Source organism: Panulirus ornatus, chromosome 29 (genome assembly GCF_036320965.1).
Source record: "Panulirus ornatus isolate Po-2019 chromosome 29, ASM3632096v1, whole genome shotgun sequence".
Lineage (NCBI taxonomy): Eukaryota > Metazoa > Arthropoda > Malacostraca > Decapoda > Palinuridae > Panulirus > Panulirus ornatus.
In genome coordinates, this window is record NC_092252.1 from 11,642,346 (window position 1) to 11,663,026 (window position 20,681).

The 20,681-nt window shown below is 43.9% G+C and overlaps 2 protein-coding genes across 2 annotated transcripts; both read left to right on the forward strand.

Moving 5' to 3' along the window:
• The first annotated feature begins 932 nt into the window (after window positions 1-932).
• On the forward strand, window positions 933-6,022 carry LOC139757962 (pupal cuticle protein Edg-84A-like). The gene is made up of 4 exons (XM_071678896.1): window positions 933-992; window positions 3,538-3,609; window positions 4,250-4,384; window positions 5,451-6,022. Exons 1-4 carry the CDS (start codon window positions 981-983, stop codon window positions 5,571-5,573), a joined length of 342 nt encoding a protein of 113 aa, XP_071534997.1. The 5' UTR covers window positions 933-980; the 3' UTR covers window positions 5,574-6,022.
• Window positions 6,023-9,267: 3,245 nt separating this feature from the next.
• LOC139757963 (larval cuticle protein A3A-like) lies at window positions 9,268-12,521 on the forward strand. Its single transcript, XM_071678897.1, has 4 exons — window positions 9,268-9,358; window positions 9,869-10,003; window positions 10,502-10,636; window positions 11,770-12,521. Exons 1-4 carry the CDS (start codon window positions 9,347-9,349, stop codon window positions 11,902-11,904), a joined length of 417 nt encoding a protein of 138 aa, XP_071534998.1. The 5' UTR covers window positions 9,268-9,346; the 3' UTR covers window positions 11,905-12,521.
• The last annotated feature ends 8,160 nt before the right edge of the window (window positions 12,522-20,681 follow it).

Below are 20,681 nucleotides of genomic sequence, written 5' to 3' on the forward strand. Positions count from 1 at the left end.
TCTGCTCAAAGAGAATTCTCCACATACATGAAGTTGAAGTAGTATCAAAAATCGATTTTCATCCATTAGAAAAAAAAAATTAAAAGCTGCTCTCTATAAATAGAGGAAGATACAACCATAAATAGCTAGGGGAAGTTAAACTAACGTCTGACGGGGAGGTTAATGATTAGACTACTGCAGGAAACACTATAATTATCAAGAACTGAAGTCTGTTCCACCAGCAGAAAAACGGACAACCACGGCACAACCCCCCTCACGACTTTCTTTATGAAATAAAAGAAAATTCACTCTGGTGTTGGCCATTTACGTTACAGAACACAGTCAATTCAACACCGCAGCAAGAAACAGCCTGGTGTATAAAGCCCTGAAAAGAGTTCAGGCCGTAGATTGAGCTCCGGAGGTAGAAAACAAATAGCGAAACGAACGCAATGGGACGACGCTCGAGGCAAGGCACAACACAACCATGACTTACCAGTTCCACCAACACGGGTAAACATGAAGACCTTGCTTGACTCATCAAGTTGGAGGTGCCATCACAGATATCAAGTTAAACCATCAATGGACACTAGAAAGAGAAAGACTTCGCTGAAAGACTCATAAGTGTGTGTGTGTGTGTGTGTGTGTGTGTGTGTTTCTAGGAGCACACGTAACCCACATCCACCGCTTCACTAACGCCATAGAGACTTGCTCGGACATCACGACACAACAAAACAAAAGAGCGATCTCGAGCAATGTGTGCCGAAGCCAATGTGACGGCGAACCAATTACACGGTGATCTTGGGCGTAAAGCTCAGTACGGGCGTCACGTTACGTGCAGGGTCGGTGTGAGGGGGAGGGTGAGATCCGACACGGTTTCAAGGTGGTCGGAGTGCGTCCTTGAGGGTGTGGGGAGCTCGGAGTATATAAAGAGGTGTCGAGACGAGCTATGGCTACAGTCATCACCCACACAACCAGCTGCCATCGCTCAACTCAACGTCACAATGTCGTTAAAGGTCAGTGAAATCACGAGCGGTTTTTATAATCTTCAGCGGCAGTGTTAGGTGTGCCTTAGCCAACCCAGTAGTAGTATCAGTAGTAGTATCATAGTGATAAACCTAGCTAAGGTACTTCATTTTTTTTTTGTGTGTGTGTATGTGTGTCTCGTATATAATTTTTCCTCAATGGATTATCATGTTTGGGGGGACTTTCACGTATGATTCAGAACAACTTCGTGACAAATACCAAAGGAAATCAACAGCGACTACCAACAACAAACCGACATATAACTAATAAAGTAAATAAACCTAGCTCGTACAGATATAAGAATCTATGAATACTTATAATGGCAAATGATGGCAAGCCACTAACTGACAATTAATTACTAAACCCGATGATCTGCCTTGTATAGAAAACGGACACACGAATCGCGGCCGAAAACTGAACCCAAGACGAATCTACCAACTCTCCATGACCGTTGCGTGTGGGTATAACTCAACCAAAATACCAAGAAATAATGTTCAGTATCTATGTAGGTCCCTCAACTCCCTAAGTCTCCGTGCAACTGTGGTGTCTACTCTCTGGTCACCAGCCGACCACAGTACGCCACTTAAGGAACATTCCTCCCTGCTTGAAGGCGCCAAATTTCTATCGTTGCTAAACAGTGGACCCCACAAATCCAGCAAGACCAGATACATAGATGGATAGACAGATAGACAGACTTTAAAACTTGGGTCCACTGTTAATAAACCTACAGCTACCGCCACTTAAAATCATATCTTACTTGCTACGACGATTCGTATCAGTCGTTAAATTTATGACGCCCATTAAGGTGCTGCAAACTTCTGGCTATCAATACCTTAGGTCAACAGCAAGGAGAAATAAACAACGAACCCTCAGCATATTCACGACCCATTAACGTAGAGACAGACAAAATCAATCCTACACCACACAAAACTGACTTCATATCCAGATTCCATAATGAGCGAGAAATCACATCGCGGCTTCTGGTATTACTTCTTGGGTTATGTGTATTATTTCTTGGGCTATGTGACTATACTTTCTGGAGGGCCTACGTAGGCCTGCAGACCGCGGCCTCCAACAGCCTGTCAAGTCAAGTAGGAGCATGGCAACTTGCAGCGAGGCCAGAACATCATAAGAAACCATCATCAGCAACACCTGCGGCATATTCTTGCATTAACGTAACACATAAACGAAAACGTCTTACGAACGTAAATTTACTCGTGTAAAGAAAATGGGGAAACCTGATGCATCGTCAAGCGCTTCAAAAGAATTCATGCGAATGCTATTCACCCGCCAAATGGCACAGCTCAAGAGGGGCTGGCTGGCCAGTTTATAGTTCGTTCATCATTATCATCACCATCCTCCGTGCTACGAACTGAAGTCCTCCTCCTTCCCCTACAGGAACCTGGTGGAGCACTTTACCTCCTCACGTATTCACGACCCTATAACCAGTTGGTTGGTTGGTTGGTTGGTTGGTTCCTTCTAGGCTTTAAGCTTGTCAGCAGCCAAAGTCATTGAGGTTCGTCAACCTCAAATCATAACCACCAAACGAGAGCGTCTCTCCCATTTTCTTCAGGTGTCACTGATAACTCTTTACGACCACATAACACTCCCATGTACTATAGGGCTCTCGTTCAACTTGCTTCTCTATTGGACAAGTCTTTTCATCACTTGAGGAACGGATGGCACTTTCTTCCCCCTTACCTTCCCCCTGAAGCCCCACCGTGATGTGAGCAACTGCGCCTAAGATTAGTGTCCTTTTTAACGAAAGATAAAATGAAAGATTTCAAGAAAGACGTCGTGAAATGCATGTTAAAGAAAAGAAAATAAGTATTCAGATACCATATAACTTTTCCCAGATGGCGTTTAAACACGACAGCCATAAATTCAGTCGATGAAATAAAATTAACTTATGAAGACGCACGGGCGAAAAAAAGTGAGAAAAAATAATAACGTTTGTCAGTGGAGAAAGGTTCTCCGAAACTGGGGTCTTGCAACGCCTAAGGGTTCGCGCAACTTCCATAATTAGGGAAACATGCTACAAAATGTTTCCGTAAATTTTCCCCGCTGGCTTTTAACGTTCGGGTGGGAACGAGGAACATGGAGCGACCTCCTCTCCCATTTTCTAACAACTTCGACAGTAGATTTTGTAAGAACTATAACTCCTGCAAACATATATATATATATATATATATATATATATATATATATATATATATATATATATATATATATATATATAACTGGCCAAGTCCACCGGTAGGGAACAAAGGCCATATATATATATATATATATTTTCTTTTTTTTTTTCATACTATTCGCCATTTCCCGCGATAGCGAGGTAGCGTTAAGAACAGAGGACTGGGCCTTTGAGGGAATATCCTCACCTGGCCCCCTTCTCTGTTCCTTCTTTTGGAAAATTAAAAAAAAACGAGAGGGGAGGATTTCCAGCCCCCCGCTCCCTTCCCTTTTAGTCGCCTTCTACGACACGCAGGGAATACGTGGGAAGTATGATGTCAATTCCATGTTTCTCCGTAGGTGCTGGTGATCATGGTGATGGTGGTGATAGGAGTGACCCTGGCTGAACCAGACGGCTACGGCTACAATTCGGTCAGTATCACCAAGTCTTTCACCTTCACACATATGCTACACATATAGTGTACATGGCCTTACACATCAGGAGCAGGACTCCGTCGAACCTTCCTAGGAAGGCTATTCACTATATCTAAAATGTTTCTCCACATTTCCTTCGGTATAATGAAAAGTAATTGGATTACACACATCCGACAATGTGCACCCCTTCCCATGCAAAGGGAGGTCCGGTCCACTTATCATAGTGCAGCATGAAATAATATATATATATATATATATATATATATATATATATATATATATATATATATATATATATATGTAGACAGATTACATATACACAGATATTCAGGTGCAGATAACAAACACACACACACACACACACACACACACACACACACACACATATATATATATATATATATATATATATATATATATATATATATATATATAGATAGATAGATATAGATAGATAGATAGATAGATAGATAGATAGATAGATAGATAGATAGATAGATTACGTATACACAGATGTTCAGGTGCAGATAACAGACATAGTTAAGTACAGATGAACAGACAGATAAAAGCACCAATATTGGCCCTGGGGGGCACAAGACGAACCAATTTAAAACCAGACTACTGTCTCCATCTGCAGCCGATGCCTTACTACTTCAACTACGACGTAAAGGACGACTACAAGGGCACCAACTTCGGCCAGAACGAGAAGTCTGACGGCAAAGCTGTGTACGGCTCTTACACCGTCGACCTCCCCGACGGTCGCAGGCAGAGGGTAAGTTTAGTTAGGGACACGTACTTAAAAAGAGAATTCCGAGCGGAGTTTGAGGACATGAGTTTTTGTCTCCGTTGGCCGTTTCATTGTTATACTGTTCGAGTGAGTAGTTCTTTTCTCTAATGTGTTCGGACACTTGGCCAGTCGTAATGTGGCATGGAAGTCATGCCAACGTTAATAGCAACGTTGGTAAGATTCACAGAAATGCAGCTCAGAACCGGAGGTAAGCTCGCACATTTCAGACGGTGTACTCGATGTGGTTTATCATGTTGATGGTGTACTCGATGTGGTTTACCATGTTGACGGTAAACTCGATGTGGTTTACCATGTTGACCGTGTATACTCGACGTGGTCTACCATGTTGACGGTGTACTCGATGTGGTTTACCATGCTGACGGTATACTCGATGTGGTTTACCATGTTGACGGTATACATGACGTGGTCTACCACGTTGACGGTATACTCGATGTGGTTTGCCAAGTCCTTTGGTGTTGCTCAAAGGAATGTGTACATTCGTACCTTGACGACTCTCTCCTTTGACTCAATTAATACCAGCAGTTTTTTTTTTTTTTCTTAAAGCTGATAACAAGAGGTCTTCTCAATGTCTGGCGGCCTTTATCTTCCATTATGAGGACTGCAAAATCGTCTGATTCCCTAAGCAATACTAACACTATGACAGGATGATAATCCCGTATCTCTATCACTGACTCAAAACTTCCGCTTCCCTGTGGACCGCACCTACTGCAAGGTGTTGGTCAGAGGAGGTGGCATATGGGCCAGCCAATCTATACGCCCAAGAAATGGCGAAACTGACAAGAGCTTGTGCGGAATTTAGACCCCCCCTCCGACCCTACATAACGTACAGAGATAGACAAACCCCATCCCGTAACGAACGGCTAAAGACACGAAATTCCAGACTCTCCGTTGTAAAAAATGTCTTTTATTTCCCTTTGCGTTGTCCTGTAAGACTTTAAAGAGATTAGAAACCCTCTAGCCTTGTAACTCATCCCTTGAACAGAGATACTGACTGACGGGCAAATATATATCAACCTACCTCCGTCAACAGGTGGACTACACGGCCGACCACTACAACGGGTACGTGGCCAAGGTCAGCTACTACGGCAAGGCTCAGCACCCCAAGCACTACGGACCCGCCATCACCTTCAAGCACCAGGGCTACGGCCACTGAGGCAGTTCCCACCAAGGTTCAAGCAAACCCTCAAACAATGTCCAGAGAACATTCCACAACCACCATCCACCTATAACCCGGCGAATCCAAGCAAAACAGAGGCTAGCGGATAAACTACAACACGTCAACACTACAATGAAACCTCAAAATGCACGAAAAAAAAAAAAACCACTTGAATCACACGAACGTTCAAATGAGCGACAAACACCCTTTGGGGGAGACAGATCCAACGGAGCTTATCGATATCAGTCATCACGACCAGCAAACCAGTCACCACCCTCGCCAAGAACCCACACCTGACCATGGGATACTGTCTATCTACAGCTTAACTCGCACCTTACAATACCCTTCAGCAAAGCTTGTCAACGTAACTATAGGATTTACAATGACCCGATATATATATATACATCAATAAATGTAATTACTCACAAAGACGTATCATTACAACCTTCCACGGGCGACAGGTTTACCATCCAGCTCCAGGGAAGGTCTGACGTAGGGAATACACGAAAGCTCTCCGAGTGTACCTGAGCCTATCTTTCTCTGGTAATATCAGCCTGCCATGGCATGACGAAAATAAAGCATTAAACACTATAATATTCCCAAAGAGGAAGAGAAATGTGCTATTTTTTCCCCTGGTTAAGTTTTGTTTGTCCAAAAATTTACATGATATGAATGAGAGACAATGGCGACAGGTGAAAAATGGTAAGTGAATGAGGTGTGTATATATATATATATATATATATATATATATATATATATATATATATATATATATATATATATATATATATATATGCTTGCAGATCGAACTTTCTGCTGGGACGGGGATTCTCCACCAAAACACTATACTCTATAGTGTTCCACATATCTTTACATCATACTCCCAAGCTCATATGCAGACGTTTCGAATTCTTCTAAATCCACTATCAATAGACTGCAACAAAGACTCGTTGAGAACTCAGCTTTATACAATACACACGTGAAGCAAGACTAAAAATCATATAACAAAACCACAATTATACAGACCAGCTAAAACACACATTTAAGTGATTCATTCAGATATGAAAAAAAAAAATGACAACTACATCACAATATCTAAACTCATCTGTCTTTCTCTTTGCTGAAAGAGAACGGCCGACTGGATGCCCTATTCGTTTATATACAACATAGTCAATTTATCCAGTAAGGGAATGAATGCTGCAATACTACTTCTTCCTAAGCCAGGAACAAAAGGAATTTATCTCAGATGTATTTCCTTAAAACACTCATTTTCAATATGGGTCTTTTGTTAATACCATGGACGTACAATATCAAATGTAAGGGAAGATAATTACCTACAATAGGGAAGATAGTTACCTACCATAGGGAAGATAATTACTGCCCATTCAGGGTCAACACTTAATAGATTACCAAGTCAAAGAGTCCAGTCAAAGGTCAGTCAACCATATCTGATGGACAACCCATTCTGCTTGTGAGCTGCACCGTCGTGCTCAAGGGTCGTACCGCAATTCCACGCCAGCGAAGGACTGTGGTTCAGGCAAGGTGACGTGTGAAGGCGGAAAAGTGAACACAGACACCACGACAGTTGCCAAGCTGGAGAAGGAAGTAAGCTCAAGCTAGGGTGAAAGTAACGGGCGATACGAACGTCATGTATGTGCTTATTTAGTGTGTTTGTGCGCGTGCGCGTGTGATTACGATGTGTAGATTAGGGATAGAGAGTGTTATCTCCGTCTCTTAAGACTATATGTATACGATGCCATTTCCTTTTATGAGTGTACACCCACACAAACCTCTGCCTCGAGGAAGGGGAGGATGAACAGCTGGGACCAACTATGGACCAAATGCTTCGCCCATAATTCGAATCTGGTGGGGCCCATGCAAGCATCGTGGTTAGGGACATTGAAATATTTACACCAGGGAAAGCCATGTGTACATGCGTGCCATGTGTATATATTTGGACAGACAATATAACTTCATTTGCGCCGAGACGTATGCATGTAAAATCTGCATGTGTCCATTGGCGTGAAAATAAAACCGACGGAAATAAACACACTCATACTTTTCTCCATCTATCTATCTACATCTCCATCTTTCTATGCCTCTTACTTTACATACAAACGCATCCATATCAAATGTGTGTGTGTGTGTGTGTGTGTGTGTGTGTGTGTGTGTGTGTGTGTGTGTTGACAATATGCTGTTCACACTAGTCTGTGATGACATTCAGGTGAAATCGCATCTCAGAAGGAGAATTATCTAAACTCCTACTGAGGCGCGATTTCACCTTCATAATATATATATATATATATATATATATATATATATATATATATATATATATATATATATATATATATATATACGTATACACAATCCTACCATACCTGTTACAGTAAGTAACCATCACTGCCACCAAACCACGGCCAGAGCCCACCAGATATTACGTCACCCTCTTAATTAACGGTCGCAATCATTACCACAGTTAAGACCAGCCCCTACTACCCCCTTCACTCCCTGTCGCCAAAGGACCTCCAGCGTCGCCGCCAGTGAAAGCCAACCCAGCCCACAAATCTGTTATGGCTGTGATGTACACGTTGTGTTATCACACGTTGTGTGTTATCACAGTGTCCTCACTGCATTCCATGTCTCGCCACCACCACCACCTGCCTTCTTTATCATAGCGACGCTGCTTAAACAACGGCCAATTTGCTCAGTGTGCCACTGGGCTGCTGCTGTTCAATTTGGCGAGTCGTCAGCAGGATACCTGTATGCGATCACCTGTATCTACCGTACTTAACTTATTACTAGGAAAAAAAAGCTCTTTAAAAGTACTGCTCTCTCTCTCTCTCTCTCTCTCTCTCTCTCTCTCTCTCTCTCTCTCAGGTGTTATTAGTACTTGTGGTTATCAATTGTTCATAGCGAGGAGAAAGTTTTACAACCGTGCCTTCCCATTCTCTCTCTCATACATCTGAAAGTTTTTCGACATCTGGATTATCATTACTTTGTACGTGTGTGTGTGTGTGTGTGTGTGTGTGTGTGTGTGTGTGTGTGTGTGTGTGTGTGTGTGTGTGTGTGTCCCCAAGCACACTTCGAAAGCTATAACGTCTTATTTCACTTCAGTTATGCAAATTCAAAACACACGTCAAGTTAGGACAGTTAATGTATAATGCCCTCGTAACCGAAACTCCATCGGGACCCAACAAAAACGATTTATCATGTAACATAAACCAAAAGACGTTACTAAATAATTCACAGTGGCGTGAAAATAAAACAGACTGAAATAAACATACTCATATTTTCCTCCATCTATCTATCTATATCTCCATCTTTCTACGCCTCTTACTTTACATACAAACGCACCCATATCTAATGTGTGTGTGTGTGTGTGTGTGTGTGTGTGTGTGTAGGACGCTGCCGGGAAACACAAGTTGACTCCTGACGGGGGAAGAGCCTCGCCCACGGGCGGGAAATCCTCGGTCTCACCGGAGCTCCTCGCTGAGGTAAACACAGGTCGTCCCACACACAACCTCATCCGTCTTAAGCAACAGAGTGAGCGAGTATCTTCTCCTCGTGCGCGGCAGATGGCAGGAACTGCCGCCGCAACCCAAAACTGAAGGGATTGGAAGGGACTCTGAACGCGGCCCGGGCCAGGCAGGAGACGGGGAAGGGAAAGGTATATAAATGTATATATAACGCGGACGTGCCGAAGAAGTGTCACCAGTCGCGCCGCTGCCGTACCGTGGCCCTCACTTCACTCTCTCCTCTCCTCCGCTATGCTCGCGAAGGTGGTTGTCGTCAAAAGTATACAAAGTTCCCCCCCACCAGGGTGTAAATGAATCCAACAACTCATACCTGTTGACTTAAACAGCGCTGACTCAAAACCTCACCGCGTATTTGCATGCATACAAGGGTGTTCTGTGTAACTTTAGATGAACATATGAGCACTCAAAAGTTTCCCTTGAGGATTTATAGCGAAGGTTATATTAGTGAAACTTAAGAGACGACTTAATGAACGGAAACTTCCATATATATATATATATATATATATATATATATATATATATATATATATATATATATATATATATATATACATATATATATATATATATATATATATATATATATATATATATATATATATATATATATATATATATATATATATATATGTAAAATTCAAGTTGAAGCACTACTTTTGTACTACTGTCATCATAAACACGTAGTTGACTACCTTGTTTAAGTAATGACAAAGTGTATCAGACGAGCCAGTTCCTTTTGGTCTCCCCGCGCAGGTTCCCCTCCCCCGAGTGTGTGTGGCGGTGGTGGTGGTGGTAGCTGTGTCAGCTGGCGTGGCGACGGCGCGTCCTGACCTCCCTCGAGATCATCCACCTTACCTCCCTCTACACCCCAGCCCATCATACAAGCAGGTCAGTCACTCACCAGCCACTCATGTTCATTGCCCGTCTACAAACATAGGATAATCCTCAAACGATTAAGTCTCACATGAAAAAACACACGCCATGTACTCAGAGTAAACTTAAACTGACTACAGTTCCATAAACACACACAATGTACTCCGAGTAAACTTCAACTGACAACAGTTCCATATAAGCCAACAGTAAAAACGATGTTGAACTAACCAGACCGTAACAAAACAATTCACATAAACTTGTAATACAACTAAATTCGCAGCGACTAATTTCAATTAACAGTAACAACAAACAATGCCATGACTGTGATTTGTCTATATATAAAAGGTGTTAAAATATAGTATCCTTGGACATTTTTTGCAAGTATCATTGTTTAGAGTGCAACACATGCGAAGGAAATGAACACATTGAATTTGCAAGACTCGTCGTTATTTTCCAAAGCTCTCTGGCCCTGCCAACAACCCCCCCCTCACTGTTCCTCTTCCTCACCCTCAGGCTCGGCCCTACTCGTTCCAGTACGGCGTGAGGGACGACTACGTGGGAGCTGACTATGGTCACGACGAGAAATCGGACGGTCACGTGGTGAAGGGGTCGTACTACGTGGCTCTGCCCGACGGTCGTCAGCAGACCGTAACTCCTCACTTAGTGTATTGTGTGCTCCATCTAACCACTCAGGGACACCCCCCCCCCGCGCCTTGCCGGCCGCACAGACATCTCTCAACCCGATGAACCCAACGACACAACCCCTGGGTATCGTGCCCTGGCCTTTGATGTGACCCTCAGGGGTTCATATCGAAAAAGGTCCACGTCATCATACCCGAGGGGCGCCTCCGTCGGGCTCAGCGGGTCGCAGCGCTGTGCTCCGGCCGTTATAACCAGCCGCTAAGTCTTCTGTGCTTCTAACACTTGACCATCAAGCGCTTGTCCTTTACTGGATTGTGTTCTCCCCGGGCAGTCAGTCACATCATTTGCATGTGTTTTCTTCTGATTACATCCCAGATTATTCCACCTTCCCTGGGTCCTTCGTACCCTTCGGGCCTATAACATCTCCGGCTCACTACCCTCTGTGCTTTACAAAAGGAGCTTGGATCTAATCTGCTTGTGCTTTCAGAACGCAGATGAAACTTAATCCTAAAATACCCTTGAAGCTTCCCGGCCTGTAATATAATTCGCTTGTCTTCCCAGAGCTTCTCGTAACACTGCAACATCTGCTTCTGTTCTCCTGGCGATACCATCACCTGCATGCGCTTTCCGTTCAGCGGCCGCTCCACCATCTGTTTGTTTGGTGTGCCACATGACCGGTCTGCTCCACGTGTGTTCCTTGCTTCTTTCTGGGCAAGTCTAACACCATCCACTTGTTGTAACCTACACTTGTCTCTTCTGCGGTCAAGCAGACTAACCTTATCCATTGCCTTTCATTTCAGCGTCCATCAGGCAGTAACACTATCCTCTTCCGAGTTTTATGCTTTCAAACAGACGGTAGTAATTTTGGCTTGTGTCTTCTGTGTTCTTCAAATGCGTTTAGCTTTCACTACAGTCTCTGCATGAGGCAGAAGCAAGGAAACCCATTGCAACTCTAGATAAGTTAAATAATGTCAACTCTGTCTGAGAGCGCAGGAATATTCGTTCTCTTTGTAATCAGCATAAAAACTGCAGAGTCGTATATATAAGATTTTGGAAAACATCAATCTTCCAAAAATTCAAACATCATGCTCATCACGTCTTCGGTAATCATACATCAGGTCCTCGGCTCCTGCCCTCAGGTGAAGTACCGTGCGGACCACGTCATCGGATACGTGGCCGACGTGGAGTTCGAGGGCGTCGCTCAGCATCCGATCCAGCATTACGGAGGCCCGCTACCCAGGCCGAGTTACCACCACCCACCCGCCAGCTCCTGAGGACCTGGTGAATATCCGGTGAAAGTCTTCGGGAGGGGGGATCTTCTACTCCCAACAGCCCGGGCTGGGCCTAGGCTGTTGGGTTGGGTCGTTGGGTAAACCAAGCTGTTGGAAGCCGCAAACCTACAGGCCCACATAGCCCCTCACGAGGAGACTTGACCACCACCACAACCACCATTGCGCAGAACACCACATCATCACCACCCTACTACCCACGTCACCATCATCATTTGCCCACTGTATTATCTCCTCCCAACCCACACCATCACCCTGCCCGTAACCACCATCCAGCCAACACTGCTTCCTACCTCCCCTGACCACAAGAACATCCTTCCCACACCACTACCAGCCAGTCTGTCCTCACCATTCATACTCAAGGTTCTATTGACCTCTTATCCAAGTCAATATACGAACACCTTGTTACAGATGGTTAATAAACGAGTATGCAATGGTTGTACATAAATGATTAATATGAAATCAAATGCAAATGTTAAGTGGCTCACATGTTATCAAAATAAACATACTGAATACATAGGCGGAATCCCTTGTAAAAAAAAAAGAAAAAAAAATTGGCTATATATCAATAAGCTAGTAAATGAGTTGAATAATGAAATATATATTCCAGACTTCTTTTTCCTGAAGTGGTAAACTGCACGAATCTTTAAGAGAAACATACGTATCTTCCTGCATCTAAAATGCACTAAGGAGATCATCCACATCATTCAGAGAATCATACCGTAATCATCTACATACACGTCATCTACTTACACGTCATCTACATACACGAGTGACCTACGAATATGTTCGTGTGTAATGTAGGTAAAGACGACCAACCTACTTTTGTTGGGAAGTTTGAAGCCCTCTTTACAAGGCATCACCGTATGCAGTGACATGACCTCACTCACGTCCAACAGCGGTAGGGAAATGAACTCGGGCCGTACAACTTAAACCAAAGGTGTGGACGCGCGAGCAGACGCCGATGCGGTCGCCGGGGGAACAAGTTCTTGCCTTCCTCTACTTCGCAATGGAGCTATAAGTACAGAATACCTATGAGTACACAAATCCCATACCAAGCCTCGAGCAGCCGTCCATCCTGGAGCAATAACAAGTAAAAAAACAAATCAAAATAAAAGAATCTTACTATTTTTCTCTTTTTTTCTATGAAGACAGTTTCCATTACTTCACGCAAACCATGTTATATTAAAACCAATATGTGACGCCGAGTGAAATTTTTTTTTTCTCGCAAAATCCAATTGTTTTAACATTCCCTCTGTTGCTGTTACTGTTAACTGCGTTACTGTTCCTGCTCATGGGTCAGTCCAATCTATTCTTTCAATGTTGGGAATTCTTTCACCTTCGTTATAGTCAACGCAGTTACCCCTCATACACCATTTTCTATGTTACCACAGTTGTTTTCTTCCTGTTTTCTATTTACTGTTTCTTTCAACTTTCGCTCGTTCCTTCGTTGCATTACAGTCGTATTCACGGCTTCCTTAGAATGGTAATATTGAGCTTTTATTCCATGACCCTCATACACCTGAAATCTTGTTACAAAAAAAATATCTATTACTATTCTGGTTATAATTAATCTAATTTCTAACAACTTTTTACCTTGCTGTGTTCAGTGTGACACAATGGCATATCAACAGGTCAACAACCTCTTTGTGGGTTCCCTTATACTGACCCAAAATCCTGTTGAAATCATTACGATGATTTTAAAAACACCGACGAACGTCCCATCCTAATTACCATTATCGTCCCCCCAAAAAAACTCTTTCAAATGAAGATAATTCCTCGTTGGAATATGTTATGAACATACAAATTCGTAATTCGCATTTCATGAGCCAGTAATTAACATCGCCAGGAGATTTAGATCAAACATTAACTGTTCCCCTAACGCACTTGTTACATATTGATGTTTTAATAAGCATGAATTTGACCAGCTTACCTGAACTTCAGAAGAACACGATGATGAATTTATCATTAGCTAAAACCAAAGAATTTTTTGATATATATATATATATATATATATATATATATATATATATATATATATATATATATATATATATATTTATATGCTAAGATACTATACAACCTCATAACCACGAAAACAATAGTTAGAGAATTCAAAATAATATAAACGTAATCTATAATAAAACTGTATATATAGATATAACCTTGTTGTCACGATAAACTGAAAAGCATATCAAAAATCAGATCCACTAAAGAGACGCTACGGAAAACTTTTAAGGAAAAATAGCATCTATGTGTGTGGCTGACATTGCAAGGGAAGTTCCTGTAAACATCAAATGGAGGACTACAGCAAGAGATAGCCTAGTACAGCAAGGGATAGCCTAGCACAGCAAGAGATAGCCTAGCACAGCTAGGGATAGCCTAGCACAGCAAGGGATAGCCTGGCACAGCAGGAGATGGCCTAGCGGCAACACGAGCCGCCGTCAGATAATCTTCGTCGGCAAACTGTCTAGTGGGGATAGAAGACTAACCCTAGAAACCATCTTAAAATACATACACTTAAGACTATAGAAAAAGAAAGGAAAAATATGAAAATAGTAGTAAAAAAAAAAAAAGAAGACTGAGAAAGATGAAATAATTACATAAGATCACATCCATCCTGCTTGTAACTAAAGCAGCAACATCGCTATGACCTGGATGCGTGCCGGTACTGCCTTACCCACGCCCTGGCCACCGAGGTGGTAAACTGGACGATATGACGAACTACGCAACTGTTCTGCTTGCAACCCCTCCTCTTCCTCCTCCTCCTCCTCCACGTCTTCACCATCCTCCTGAGCTTCGTCGTCAGTCGGTAGTATATTCCAACAGGAGTATTTCCTTCGCTTCTTTTGTCTTGCGTTCTTCTTATCTCTTCCGGCTCAGTGATGGTAAACTCCTGCCCCAGTTCCGACGGTCGGTCGACCGTGACTGAGCTTCACGAACATAAAAAGGAGGGAAAGACCGCGGGATTCTTGGTATCGTATCAACCCTACCGCTACGGTTATTATTGCTAGGGCGGCGCTACACAATTTGCGGACGTTCAACAGACAATGGAGACCAAAAGGTGCCGTCCAGTAGCTATGATCTCGCCATGTTTTTAAGTATCGACTAAATACATATTTCACCACACGTATCTCATAAACATCCATGTGTCCACTCACTTCCCACATCTACAATGACTGCAAACACTAGGAAGACCAAACATTAACGGTTCTGCACGCATCCCGGGTTTCACAGTACAGCTTCAATGACGAAACGCAAGTTTACACTAATGCGCTCATCTTTTTCCTCACATTCCGGTTCGTACGTGAATGCGGCTAACACCCTCACTCAGCCGCACACACCACACCGGACACCAGTTCCTCAACGACCATAACCGACTCAAGGGTGAAAGTGGGTGTGTTACTCCGAGCCGAAATGCTGTTTAGCGTTACTTACGCAACCTAACAACCCAAGATTGACTTCCTGGATCCCTGGCGACTGGCACCAGATGGCCCGGAGGCGATCGCACAACACGATGCGTTTCGTCATACGCGAGCATAATCCCTAAACAGTCACACACACACACACACACACACACACACACACACACACACATTTCCCCCAAACCTGCTTTAACTGCCGAACGGGACTGACTATTCGCTTGCATTAACTTCTGTCATCAATTATGGGGTGACTTTTTTCCCCTACTACGGCCAGACGTTCTCTAGCGAAGACGCGAAGATGAAGAGACGGTCGGACATAAGAGTTACTTGCTTTATTTCAGGGATACTGAAGGAAATCACAGACGGACACCACCTGTTACTGATGCTGAAGCCCTCACGCCGGCCAAAGCCACAGCAGGTGACCTGGTCTGGTCAAAAATATAACGCAACCTTTCCTGTAGGATGTCACACAGAGAGAACGCACACACTTTATAAATCAAACTTGAAAGGATCTTATGAGTACATGAATATGTTACAAGGTTTCAAAGAAATACAATCATCAACAACGCGCACAATAAATTTCTCTAAAATACGTAAATGAACGTACAGTACTAATAGCTTTTTATCATTTCTGCAGAAATACATGTGGAAGTTGATTTAATACACATTTCATGTTTTGGGAACATTAAAATTACATTACCTTGCCTTACGTATCCGTTACCTTCCAATTAAATGACTTCAACTCCCATACTTTGAATATAACAAACGATATACAGCTTATCATAAAATGACAAAGCCAGTGGCAATACTCTATGTCAATGCACAGCTTCTAACAGAGTGGGAGAGCCACTCGCAACACTTACTATAATCACAGCATAAAACAGTGTACTGTGCCCTTACATTGGCCTTCCGACGTGGAAACCACAGGAAGCCTCTAAACTTCAACAGCTCTTTACTGAAGGAGGGATTTCTGCATGCATATTCTTTATGGAAAAGTTTCATTCACAGGTGAAATATGTCTATCATCAGAGAAAAAGATAATCAAAAGTTTTTGTAAATAACAACAACAACAACAACAACAATAATAATAATAATAATAATAATAATAATAATAATAATAATACAACCAATCCACTTCAGAGGCTCAGTAACTGAAGGATCCACGACACACTGGCAAACAGTGAAAGCCATCGGATGGCAGGAGGGAGCTGGTCGGCGAGGCAGGCACACAAGCGACGGCTGCAATGGTGGTCACACCAGCTGGATAATGGTGACCTCCTCTCCCACTGGAACTACCTTCGACACAGAACGTCAGTTCCATTTTGCTTTCCTGCTGGATGATACGTGGACGACGCTGCGTCAGCTGTTGTTCTAGAACCTCAAGATGCACGTGTCGATAAAGGGTGAAACGGAGTGCACTACTATATAAAGGGTGAAACGGAGTGCACTACTATATAAAGGGTGAAACGGAGTGCACTATCACTTGACGAAGCTAGACCCCCGTGTTGCATGAGAGGGTTTGCGGGGCGGTGGGTGTGAGTACCTGGGGTGAGGAATGAGGGAGGGCTGCCCCGACACCTTCGTCCTCCTCTGCGCCAGGAGTCTGAGTGTATCTTCGCAGCTCCCGTGACGATGCGGGAATGATGGTGCGATCCTCATACACGACGGTACAGTCAAGGCACGACGGTGCAATCACTGGGCACGACGGTACGACCCTTGATCACGACGAGTCGATCACTGGGCACGACGGTATAACCCTTGATCACGACGGTGCGATCACAGGGCACGACGGTACGATCCTTGATCACGACGGTGCGATCACCGGGCACGACGGTACGACCCTTGATCACGACGGACGCGATCACCGGGCACGACGGTACGACCCTTGATCACGACGGTGCGATCACCGGGCACGACGGTACGACCCTAGATCACGACGGTGCGATCACCGGCCACGAGGGTACGATCCTTGATCACGACGGTGCAATCACCGGGCACGACGGTGCGACCCTTGATCACGGCGGTACGAATCTCGGAACGTATAAGAGCTGATCCAGAAAACACATACAAAAGCGGAAGACACCATCCGTCAAGCCTCGCATTTCGTCCCGACTTCATTTGCTATTTGTGGCTCCAACTTTCTTGGCATTACCAAGGCAATGAATCTACTCCGCTTGCTTCATTGACAAGCGACTATTTCCGGAGCATTTAACCAACCAGACGACTACACGACATACACACATACCCAGTAGTCACACTAAATAATTTGTCCTGACCTCGATTAGAAATTAAATGAGAGAAAGCAACTTTCAACGTAAACAAAAACAAACAAATCATACCGCCTTGGCTTCAAAAGAATACACAACTCTGGTAATGTTTGCCTCGCTGCTTCTGGAGAGAGAGAGAGAATGGCCTGCGTGGATACATAGCTGTTTAGCGAGTAATAATGGAAACGCGTATGTCCACCTGTGTGATAACGCTAAGGCATCGTGTTCGTGGTTTTGAATCATTTTTCGCCACGGTGTCCCAGTTCCTCGAGAGCAGGTAGGACCATTCTTCGGCCATTCTCTGCACCGCGGGAGCCGCCGTAGATACCACGGCTAGGAAACCATACAACACCATCACTCGTAGAAAGTGGGGTTGGATCCCCCATGGTTACCCAGACGCCAGATGGACAACATCACGTGCTCACTCCCTCAGCGAGGAAAACGGTTTCGATAAGGTGAAACTGAACCTGTGTCGGATCAGTCTTTGAGAACGTGAAGATGGACTTGAGTCGGAACAGTTGGTCTTAAGGAAGATAAACAGCATATCATCAATCGTATTTGCACAACAACATTTCAGGAACATTGCTATTATGGAGCAACACAAGACGTTCACAAGGTCAATCTGTAATGACTTTTCTGGAGATGTCATGTCCTGTGAGAAGGATTTTCTGGCTCATGCCACAGCTCAGAACTTCCAGTTTGTCTGTAGCTTGGCAATACGACTCCATCAACACCATGACGGGATACGAAACAGCAGCCAGTACAACCAGACCTGCGCATGCCCAGCTCAAAGAACTACCCCAGGAGACCCACCTTATGACCTATCCTGCAGGATCTGACCCAGGAGACATATCCTGCAGGATCTGACCCCAAATTACTCATCACACGTGTGCTGCCTCAAAACCACCCACTCAAACCATTACATACCATCTATCAAAGAAGGGGAGGCCACCCTTTCACCGTCCCTCACACTCGACCAAAACCACACCACCCACCACAAGTCACCCGCCGACTTGAGGCACTAGACAGGAACCTCCAACACAAAACCTGCACAGCTGAACAAGATGCGAGCCGCACGCCCTAACGTACAAGATCCGCCACACGTGAAGCTAACGCATCAGATCCATCAACCAGGCTTCGACTCGCGGCAAGGACTCAACACAAAGGACCTGACCATGCATACGAACTGTCGCGATAACCCCTCCGTCCCCCTGCAGGACTTGCCTAATGGGAACAACCCAAAGGCATCGCTATTTAGGAACCTCCACAGGATAGAAGAACAAGACTCGCGGCAGGACTCGCCACGAAGGACCTGATCCATACGAACTGTCTGTCGCGATAACCCCTCCGTCCCCCGCAGGACTTGCCCAACGGGAACCACCCAACGGCATCGCTATTTGGGAACCTCCACAAGGGGAGAAGAACAAGAAGAAAACCTCTAAACACAGCGCATCACCACGGAAGACCAACCCCCTCAGGATCCACATCACTACTCCCTCGATGTGAGGAAGCCTTCGTGGACTCACCTCGTTCATAACGTGTGATTGCACACGAACGATCTTGGCAACTAAAAGTACACCTCCACATACTAGAGAAATAATTGGCATTCTTACGTCACAAAAGAATAAGTAATCCTTCTTACATCACGGGAAAAACTGGGGAATAACCTTCTCAACATGGTATTACCATTCTCTTAGTGTATTTAGCAACCCTGTAGGCTGTACCACCACCGCATTAGTGCAGCCACAAGCACACCCACTCACACACACACACACACACACACACACACACACACACACCCTACCACACACACACACACCCACCCACACACAGTATATCAAGTAGGAATATAAATATGGATAACCTAAACCAGACATTACAAGAAGAAAAAAAAATATTAAGTTCGAGATTTAAGCCAAACAATTTTCTAAAAGCTGTCTGACACTGAGTGAGAGGAAATGAGCAATTAACATAAAATGCTGTGTGGATCTGTCGTGCTAATAAACGATAAACAAAATTATAAAGGCTAATGAAACACCCCTTAAACAATAAACAAAACGGAAATTAATATATATATATATATATATATATATATATATATATATATATATATATATATATATATATATATGGTTGGAGTATTGGTACAAGCAGAGGACTACATCTCACTGAACAGGGAAGAGGAACTACAGAACCACTGGGTAAATAATAATGCCTGTAGCAGAATGTGGCACAAACATCCGAGCAGGGTGGCAGGACTTTCTAAAAACGAGCGATTGGAACTGCTAACAAGCAAAATGAAAAGCCTCTGGTGTCTATCCAGTGAACCAGAGGCGTGAAAATACCAAATCCCTCAATGGGTGTCAGAAAACCTCTCTTACCGTGAGTGATTTGGACGTACAAGACAGGCAAAGATGGATCACTGGACTGCAACTTGCATCCATTTACAATATACTAACTATGGATATATATATATACTTCAGTACAACATCAGGGTCAAGTGACTATACGTAATATGTGGTATATTTTCAGGTCCGTGGTAGACAGACAGCTACAGGCGCACATTAAATGACATACCAAGCAACATGGCACGACACAATGCCACAATAACACAGCAGCGGTCGGTCGTTCACTGACTTACACGTTAAACAGTGAGGATGTTAATGACCAGAGAACACAATTGGGCATGTGATGAATGAGATGAAATGGTGAGGCATCTCAAGTCAAAATTCTCTCCTCATCAATTTAAACGAGTTAAAATGGCACGGCCTCCGTACACACACACACACACACACACACACACATTTGCATATGGTAATGGGTGTATCTCCACTCCAGAGTAGTAACTTCACGAGGCAACAGCTGACGCGGCGTTACATCTCACCATCCAAAAGCAAGCGTTACCTGGTATGGAGGTTACACTGTGGTAACATCTCACCACCCAAAGGCAAGCGTTACCTGGTATGGATGTTACACTGTGGTAACATCTCACCACCCAAAGGCAAGCGTTACCTGGTATGGAGGTTACACTGTGGTAACATCTCACCACCCAAAGGCAAGCGTTACCTGG